The sequence below is a fragment of the Patiria miniata genome, unplaced genomic scaffold, assembly GCF_015706575.1.
Source record: "Patiria miniata isolate m_02_andy unplaced genomic scaffold, ASM1570657v1 HiC_scaffold_7, whole genome shotgun sequence".
NCBI lineage: Eukaryota > Metazoa > Echinodermata > Asteroidea > Valvatida > Asterinidae > Patiria > Patiria miniata.
The window spans coordinates 46,112,600-46,122,961 of record NW_024037074.1 but is presented as its reverse complement, the minus strand read 5'-3'; the positions used below and the strand labels follow the sequence as shown (position 1 = coordinate 46,122,961).

Genomic DNA, 10,362 nt, shown 5'->3' with positions numbered 1-10,362 from the left:
CTGTGCGATTATAATTATAGCGGTTCCCGCCCAAATGCCAATCTTGCATCTTTTAACGGGAGAGGGCGCTCTCCCCTAACAACGTCTCTGAGAATGTCTTGGGTTTGAGACTGGAGTTATTTCGGTCAGATCACGGACCATGTGAAAATGGTCCGTGGTCAGGTCGACGCAGCGGCCAGAGCATGTTCTCCAGCCCTTTCCTGTCTGTTTTCCTCTCGACAATAAAGAACAGGAAGATGGCGAGGTCAACGAGTGAGTTAAGAACGGCAAAACTCCGATATGTACGTATACCTTAGCCAAGTCGCCCCATAGGCCCAGCAGCTGCTGCTGCTGACTCATGGAAAGCGTGTGGCGACCAGGCGAATGAAGTGTCTTTAATATTATTGAGACATTGTTAAGTAGAAACGAAAGCAGGTTCAGGCGCAAAAATAACCATAGTTCTACTAACCTTGCTGGAAAGACCTTTGAACTACTTTATTTGGAACGGGACATGGTTGCATCGCTGGTGACCAATAGAGCCTGAAAGTACGCCATTTTCTACGGGAATTTTACACGGGATTGTCCTTTCTCTTGCTATAATGTTTGACATAGGCTAATGATTTCTAATCGTAATCACCCCAGGAATCATTCATGTTGGAATTTTATCTTGGCATTCAATAAGAACAAATTATGAGAAATCAGTATGAGGAGATGGGTGAACTACGAAATGTACTCACATCCGGATTTTCGTACCTAGGTCTGCTTGTTCGATCACGTTTGTTTTCACTTCGCGTACTTGCGTGAGAACGAAAATGATAACGACGCGAAGATTTCACCTACCTACATCCGATGGATTCTAGTTTAGTCGGGCTTGCTTGAATACAGTTCTCCAACGGTCCTTTTAGATTTGTTTGTCCTTGACACCTAGTCGTTCAAGTTAACTAAAAATAATGTGTGTTCCAAAAGACATTTCAGTCTCCTATTTAAGTTTCAGTTTTTACCCAGTGACCAACACAAAATTATTTCATGAATTTTCATCTTTTTACTTGCTCCGAGTTCCACGTGCTTTAGATTTTCGGAAGTGAGAGGTCAATCTTTGGATGGAATTAACGATATATCTCCTTTCAAGTCATGCGGTTTTTCAGTTTTCATGCTAGTAATACTAATAATTTTACCTAGATCTTTTCCGAGGGTGATTTTCTTAAGAAATCAATGTAAATCAAAGTTCATTTTCACCGAAAAATGTCTTAACTTTTGTAACCTATTCTCAATATATCATTTTCCGAGCGTGGGCAGGGGTTTGCCCTAAACCCTCCCCCAATCAAATTAACAGCAAATAATGTGGCTTCGCACCTCTTCCCCCTTTTTTCCTTTTCCGGGGGGGGGGGGGGGCAAGTGCCCCCTCCAGGGCCAGGTCAATTTTCAAGCTTTATAGCCGCGCACATCAAAAACACAACCATGACAAGCGCTTGACAGATGTTCGCACGTTGCCAATAGTGCCCAGCCGTAATTCACGTCACAAATCAACCACTACACTAAGGCCCCCCAAAAAGTCTCCGGTTTCTGGTATGGAGCTTGCCCAAAAAGTGGTGCGGCGACGCGGCTTTTTTTTTTTTTTTACCTGATTTTATTGCTTCAAATGTCGGCTGATGACTGCAAATGGTGCCCGACTAAACTTAGTGCAAATATGTGGGAGTCCAGAGAGGCCACATAAAGCTTATTCTCGACCATAACCCAATCTAAAACACGTTAAAATTGTGCAGCAGCAGGATTCCAGTCAATTCAAACCAGTGAGTTTGGCGGTTTTAAAACATCTTTCATTGAAAAACACAACTTTTTCATTTTGCCGACGCACATGGCTACGGCGACGCGCGCATACCAGAAACCGGAGACTTGTTTTTTTTTGGGCCTAATCATGGTTCTTGCCCGAATTTGCTATTCCAAATAGCGCCCTCAAATTGTGTCCACCATAATCCAAAAATGTCACTGTAGGACTATGTGTGTTCTGTTTTCAGTTCGATGCATCAGCAACTGCATGCTCTCGTTGGCAAGAACACAAACGTCGACACGACCAGAGAGTGCCATGCAAACGTTTCCTCAGGTCTCTATTCCTAAAACTGTAGATGACAACATTCAACCAACTGTTCGTCATGAGCAGTGTGTCCGTGAACACTCTGGTCTCCCTGGAGGTTTGTAAATCGGTAGCACCGATGACAATCTGAGGAATCCAGCTTAGACTGACGGCGCCGGTGATGATGAAGACAGTTGTGGCGGACTTGAGGCGGAGTCTCAGCCCGTTGTCCCGGCGGGGTCCTAGCGGCTGCGTCTCGCTGGCAATGCGCCGTGCCTGACGGCGCGCGATGACCAAGATGTGCGCGTACAGACCCAGCATGATCACCAGCGAAGTGAAGAGGATACTGACCACAGCCAGTTGGTGTAAACCATCCTCCTTCCAGACGCAGAGATGCGGCGGTGTCGCCGACACAACGCGGTAAATGACGAAGCCGAACGCACTCACCCCGCTCGTAAAACTCACCACCCAAGTCACCGCAATGACTATCTTGGTTCTCTTCACCGTGACAATCCTGAAGTATTGCAGTGAGTACACGATCGCGATGTAACGGTCAATGTTCAGCAAGACGAGAGAGAAGACACTCAGCGAGACGAAAGTTCGGTAGCCGACTCCGTACATCTTACACATACCGTCACCCAGCACCCAGGACCCGGCGATATTCTCAGTGAGTTTCGGCAAAGCCCAGAACAATCCGTTCCCGAGATCGGCCACAGTCAGCGAAGTCATGAACAACTTGGTGGTTTGCTGGATGCTGGGGACTTGATAGATGACGACCAGGCTGATTGGAGTGAAGGTAAGGATTAATATGACAGTCAGTGTCATCCAGATGCACCCGATTATTGAGAATGCATTGTGCGGTAAAGCCAGGTCGAAATCAAAACTGACCGTGCTATTTATTGCGTTGTGCGACATTCTCACATCGCTTACTCTTTCAAGTCAAGCACGTTCTAATTAACACTCAGCAAGCAGACTGAACAGTTAAAATTGAGTTTCTTGTATGGTTTCTACCACTGCAGGTCTACTTGTAGAACTGTTAGTTAATCAGTAATGACAAAGGATCTAGCTAAAGATAAAAAACATCTGCCTCTTTCAAGTTTTTTTCTTAGGATCACAGATATAACACATTTACAAGCTCAAAAAGGTATTCAGCAAATTCTAAAAACACAACAAATATCTTGATAATAGAAAATAAATACATAACGCTATGCTCCTTTTTGTACATTTTTGTCCCATTCACACCATTTAAACATTTCGACAATTTTAATCTACCAGGGTAAACCTTATCCACAAATTTCCATGGTGGGTTCTGCCAATAATGGTGACTGAAATCATTGTTGTATTGAATCTTCCTACCGACAGGTGTTTCGTGTGATATGGATATCAATGCATATACCATTGTTACGGAAAACTGTAGAAAAGGCAGTATAATGTGAATCGTATTTAGCAAACAGTACTGTGCTCAACAAATATGTTAGCTTAGCAAAGCTCCATTTTAATTGGTCCTGGGCTTAACAGAAAACAGTCAACATTTTCCAATAGTGAATTGGGGAAAAAGTAGCGTCTACATGTTTTCACAACGATAGCAAAAGGTCCTGGGGTACATGCGGTATCAGTCAAGTCACTACCACTAAAAAAATATGTAAAAGCATTCAGCACTAATGCTAAAAATAGAAGCTGAACATGATGACGTCACGCAATAAAATTATTTGTACTTGGGTGGGCTTAGTGCCACTGATATAATTTCAATGCGCAAAACGATTATGTAGCACGTGTTTTTGTATCTTCAATTAAATAATTTCGACATAAAGAGACGCAGCAAAATTCACAAACTAGACTTAAATTACATCGCGCGCAGATATTTTGAAACATTGCTCTGGAAAAATGCGCACCCAATCCAGGCTCAACGCAAAGCTCGTCTGTAAAGTTGAACTTGGTTGAACTTTGCTGACTGCGTGTGCTGAGTCGAGGCCCATACAAAATGCACGAATTGGCAAGCTGTGTTTACAACAATGTCACACTGGGGTGAGTTCATGAATTTGGTTCATTTTTTGCTTTTGACTGCATGACTAATACTACCAAAAATGTAAAAAAAAAAGAGATGTAAAAACAGCAGATTGTACAACAAAACAAACCTGATAGTTTCAAAGAAATTGTCCCTTTGATTGTTTGGTCCAATGATAGTTATCTGTGTGGTCTTGACATACAGGGTGAGTAAAAAAAACGAGACCCACATGTCGGGACCATCATTTTATAGTGAAGTTCTTCACGTAGTACTTTCAAAATCTAGGATATAAAAGCCCAATTTATTAGCTTTCTTTAGTACAAGAGTCATTCAAATCACTCATGTACTTTTTAAGTTACGGAATTTTAAACACAACCACCGTTTAAAGTTCTGTCCACGGATCACAGTAAGGTTAGTGTTCTTTCAGCCAAACGAAAGCAAATAACAAAGGGATGTGTGTAAATTGTTTTCGTTTTGCTGAAAGAACGCACAACTGTCGGCGTTCGTCATATCCGTATGGAACTTAGTGTCCAAATCTCTATTTTTGGCGTGAAAATGAATAGGACTGCTGCAAACTGCTTTCTGACTGGATTGACCTTAATTATGCAAATATAAAGATAAGGCGACCTGACGTACCAATCTTAAGCCTAGTTTAATATCGACGTCAGACTGCGCAGTGCTCGGAACCGTCGGCAAAGTTGAACCGGGTTTGGGTTCAACTTTGCCGATCGTGTGCAAGATAGACGTCTAGGTTGTCGATGACATTTGCGGATGAAATGTTTCCAAATGTCTGCGTTGCAATTTGGGTCTTGTTTGCGTTGCTCTCTGAGTTTGTTATATCGCTATGGAAACTAGGCTTTAACAAGATCGTCTTCAGAGGTAAATGTTCATCTCTAATTTTTGTGTGAAAGATCAAGTTGTTTTTGCCCGCACTTTAAAGTCAGGACTAAAGAAATTCGGCAAACACATGAACGTAAGATACTAATCAAGTGCAGTTTTATTTGTTATAGCACAGTCAACCTACTGGCGCCAAGGATCGATGGTTTGAATCCGTACCGAATCAAGTCGCGGACGCCCTTCAATTCTGGGCGCATTCGAACCCTGATAAGACGAGCACTGTTAATACAAAATCCTGCTTGTAACAAGGAAAACTGTAGTTTCCAAGACTCTGTTTTTCTTTGTTTTCCATAACTGATAACACAAGGTACCTGTTGCAAGTCCCAAAGATCTTGTTATAAAGGTGCTCGACTGTATTAATTAGGACTTGCGCAATATACAATAACGTCCCTCCCAGCATGAGTCATTCTTTCACAATTCGTAATTTTGTCAGTTCATTCTAATGCTATCATCAATTTAACTACACTATGAACTACCGACCTTTCGTCATGCTTGCATTTGCACCTGAAAAAGGTGTTGAATGCGACAAAAGCAATACCCTGATGTTGATATTTCTGAGGAACCATTCTTGCATAAACAAGGAAATAGATGGTTCATGCATTGTGTGTATGATACATAGGCCCAATAGGTACACGGTATTCGTGCTGCTTATAGCAAGGCAAGTTTACATGCTGTATAACGATACAATTTGGTGGGAGCCATTTCAAGAACCTTCTCATGGTCATTGCTACTTCATCCTTTATAGCAAAACATCTCTGTTGTTGAATTGTCCAGTATGACAATCACATCTACTGTGGAATAGGGTTAATATTTTCCGCGGAGTTTGTTTCGGAAGTGATTTGAGGATGCAGAGCCTACAGTACATTTTAATTGTTCTGGTCTTGGCCGTGGACTGGTCGGTCGCACAAGGTAAGTGACAGCCGGCTTTTGTCCGCATCTTTTTCAGATGTTAGGCCTATAGGGCCTTTGTGTGCGTTGTGGTTATTACTATTTTTTTAATTGAGGAAGGCCTGTTTCACCTACAAAATCTGTTCGACCTGGATTATCCGGATCAGAACAGTTATTTAGTCTCAACTGTGCACATTATTCTTTTGATTTTTCATATTTATTGATAATTAATTTTGTGGTACATATATTATTTTTCTGAACGCCATTGTTTATTGGTCTATGTAATTATCGTGATAATCAAAGACAATGGATTATTTCATTAGTCATGATTTTTTTCAAATATTCGTTTTTATGCATAATGTTATTGGTCTACTAAATTATCTCCTGACAAGTTGTGTTAAAGGTATAGACCTACTGAATTTTAAATCCCAAAATTCTTAAATATGATTCAACCGATATTATTGATTAAGTGGACATCTACAGGGTAAGTAAAAAAAAGCGGAACCCAAACCCCAAAATTATATTTCATATTTAAAAAATTATGTAGCACCAAAAACAATAATGACTGGAAACCCAATTTCATAAGCTACTTTTAGATGAAAAAAATTCTGAAATTGCTCAATCCGTTCAAAGGATATCACCGTTTAAACACAATGACCCTAAAAGCTGTCTCGTCCAAAAATTCGATTTCAAGAAGCGTCGTCACAATGTCTTCAAACATCACCAGCGATAAAACCTCAGTTTAAAAGTAACAATTATTCAACAAGGTCCCTTTGAAGGCCCGTCTTTAAAAAAAGTGGATTTTAGAAATCAGAGTTGTCTTTTAAAGATATTGTGTACTACAGTTGTTGACAGTTGTTGATTGACAGATTTTTTGGCTGATGACCCCCCCCCCCCGCGAAAATTCCTGGATCCGCCCCTGTATAAAGATAAGGCGACCTGACGTACCAATCTTAAGCCTAGTTTAATATCGACGTCAGACTGCGCAGTGCTCGGAACCGTCGGCAAAGTTGAACCGGGTTTGGGTTCAACTTTGCCGATCGTGTGCAAGATAGACGTCTAGGTTGTCGATGACATTTGCGGATGAAATGTTTCCAAATGTCTGCGTTGCAATTTGGGTCTTGTTTGCGTTGCTCTCTGCGTTTGTTATATCGCTATGGAAACTAGGCTTTAACAAGATCGTCTTCAGAGGTAAATGTTCATCTCAAATTTTTGTGTGAAAGATCAAGTTGTTTTTGCCCGCACTTTAAAGTCAGGACTAAAGAAATTCGGCAAACACATGAACGTAAGATACTAATCAAGTGCAGTTTTATTTGTAATAGCACGGTAAACCTACTGGCGCCAAGGATCGATGGTTTGAATCCGTACCGAAACAAGCTCGCGGACGCCCTTCAATTCTGGGCACATTCGAGATTCCAAGTCTCTGTTTTTCTTTGTTTTCTATTACTGATAACACAAGGTACCTGTTGCAAGTCCCAAAGATCTTGTTGTAAAGTTGCTCGACTGTATTAGGACCGTCGCGCAATATGCAATAAAGTCTCTTCAGCATGAGTCATTCTGTCACAATTCGTGATTTTGTCAGTTCATTCTAATTTTATCATCAGTTTAACTACACTATGAACTACCGACCTTTCGCCATGCTTGTATTTGCATCTAAAAAGGTGTTGAATAAGGGAAAAGCAACATTTTGATGTCGATATTTCTGAGAAACCATTCAGGCATAAACAAGGAAATTAAGGTTCATGTGTTGTGTGTATGATACATAGGCCCAATAGGTACACGGTATTCGTGCTGCTTATAGCAAGGCAAGTTTACATGTACATGCTGTATAACGATACAATTTGGTGGGAGCCATTTCAAGAACCTTCTCATGGTCATTACTACTTCATCTTTAATAGCAACACATCTCTCTTGTTGAACTAATTGTCCAGTATGACAATCGCATCTACTGTGGAATAGGGTTAATATTTTCCCTGGAGTTTTTTTCGGAAGTGATTTGAGGATGCAGAACTTTCCGCACATTTTAATTGTTCTGGTCTTGGCCCTGGATTGGTCGTTCGCACAAGGTAAGTTACAGCCGGCTTTTGCCCGCAATTTTTGCTGTTGTTCGGCCTATAATGTGTGCGTTGTGGTTATTACTTTTGTTTTAATTTGGGAAGGCCTGTTTCACCTACAAAATCTGTTCGAATGGGATGAGAAAGGTTATTTAGTCTTAATTGTGCACATCATTCTATTGATTTTTCATATTTATTCATCTTTTTTGGTACATATTTTTCGGAACTCCATTGTTTATTGGTCTTTGTAATTATTATGATAATCAAGGACAATGGATTATATTACGAAATGTATCATTAGGGAGAAACGTTATCGTGATTTCTTTGATAATTAGGGAGACACCGGTCATTAGGGAGACACATATTACTGTCTCCCCAATGGCACAGCCCCCCTTTAGGGGCAAAATGTAATTTGTTGCTCGTGGTCTAATTAGTAAACATACTTAAATTCGTGGAAAAAGGACAGCGGAGTATTGGGTGAGGCACCTTTAAGTTGGAAATAATATTGTGCACAAGTCTATGGAAAAGTCTCCCTAATGACCTATTTCCCGTAATTATTATTTCATTAGTTATGATTTCTCAAATATTCGTTTTCGTGCATAATGTTATTAGTCTACTAAATTATTTCCTGGCTAAGTTGTGTTAAAGGCATAGGCATATTGAATTTTAAATCCAAAAATCCAATGTGATTCAACCGATATTTTTGTGGACATTCTATTACTATTTCGTTAGCAGCTAGGCCTATTGTATTTAGTCCATTCTATATTGTGTATAGCACGTAAAATATCTGGTGACGTCTTCTGTTCAAGTTGGCTTATTCGACTGATAATGCCTTCTTCTCTGGAATATTTATTATTTTCGTCAAAAGCAATCTGCCTCTGTACCTGCTCCAGGGATCAGATCTCTGTTTCGAGGATGTATCTGAACATGGAGCTATAGCTCCATGATCTGAAGCAGTACATTTAACCAGGACAAATCGAATTCCAAACCTTCGAATGTGTAGTTGTCCTGTAATATTTGGAGTGAGTTTACAAGTCCAAAATAACAATGACACACATCTGTGTACGTCAAACAAAATACAATGTATGATTGTATTTTTGCTTTCCTAAAAAGTTGTGTGCCTTAAGTCTAAAATCTAGACTGCTTTTTCACTTGATACGAACTATGGAAGCTACTATTTTTAAAATGGTTTTTAATTTAGGTTTTTATTTTATTTTAAAGATATGGTGCCACCACAAGTATTTGGCTGTCCTGGTACAGATATAGCAGGAACAACTTTGACCACCACATCACAGACGTCAACTGCTATGTGGAACACACCCAGTGGCTTCAATATTCAGCCCGGACCAATTTTTGCACCCGTATTTGAGTTTTCCAACGTCTATGGTCAGACGTCAGAGTCCACCCAATTCAATTATGGCTTCACTACCGTTGGTTATCGGTTTGTAGATAACGGTCCAACAAGTCCTCCGCAAAACAGTGCTTTCTGCACCTTCTTTGTGAGGACTGGAGGTACGTATTGGGAAAGGCTTTTGAATATTTTGTATGGGATTCAGGGACAGAGAAATTGCCTGCAGTCTGACAGGATCCATTTCCTTAAAGTGCAATAACGATTGTGTGAAAACTTTTTATTCTATACATTAATTTATCACATAGTAGTGTTTCATAATTTTTTTGAAATACACTCAACCAAAGAAGAAAGTCCCCCCTAATACTTTTTTTTTGTCTGGCTCAAAAACTACTGAGCATCTTTTGCTCAAATAACAACTACTCCGTACAGAAATCCTTAGCAATCGACACTCTTAATTTGGCGCAAAAGAGCGATAATTTGTACAAAATTATGGAATTTATGACGAATGAATGATACCGAAAACAAGTTGCACTTTTGTCTACGTGCAAGTTGAGTGTGAACATCTCGTCTCTAACGCAATCTTCCAACAGAAATTACTTCAAATTATTCAAGTTTTGTTCGTTATGTTTGTACCCTTTCCTTTACTGAATCTCCAAGAACAGGAAAAGTATGCGATAAGGGTGAAATGATCGATTTGAAGAAATCACTTTTAAGAAATCTATGTTGGAAGTTTGCGTTAGAGTAGAAATGTTCCTGCTCAACTTGCACGTATACAAAAGTGCAACTGTTTTCGGTATCATTTTTAATGGATTGCATAATTTCGTACACATTATCACTGTATTGTGCCAAGTAAAGAGTATGGCTGGATTGCTAAGGAAATCCTTTACTGCGTGATTAGTTGTTATTTGAGCGAGAGGTGCCCAGTAGTTTTTGAGTTAAACAAAAAAGTATTAGGGGGACTTTCTTTTTTAAGTTGAGTGTATAATGACGATCTATTATTTTATTGGTTTATTGGTGTATTTCATAAGAAATTATGCTGAATTAAATGAAATTCACATTGTTGAATACAAAGACAGCTAAAAAAAAAGTATTTATTAAAAAAAAAGGGAAATTACAT

The 10,362-nt window shown here is 39.8% G+C and overlaps 1 protein-coding gene across 1 annotated transcript; it reads right to left on the bottom strand.

The window, feature by feature from the left end:
• Positions 1–1,990: 1,990 nt before the first annotated feature.
• LOC119745232 (beta-3 adrenergic receptor-like) lies at positions 1,991–2,965 on the bottom strand. The gene has a single exon (XM_038221456.1). It carries the CDS (start codon positions 2,963–2,965, stop codon positions 1,991–1,993), a length of 975 nt encoding a protein of 324 aa, XP_038077384.1.
• Positions 2,966–10,362: the final 7,397 nt, after the last annotated feature.

What these genes read in the sequence shown, in the direction of transcription:
- LOC119745232 (XM_038221456.1), bottom strand. Translation starts at nt 2,965, where the DNA reads ATGTCGCACAACGCAATAAATAGCACGGTCAGTTTTGATTTCGACCTG.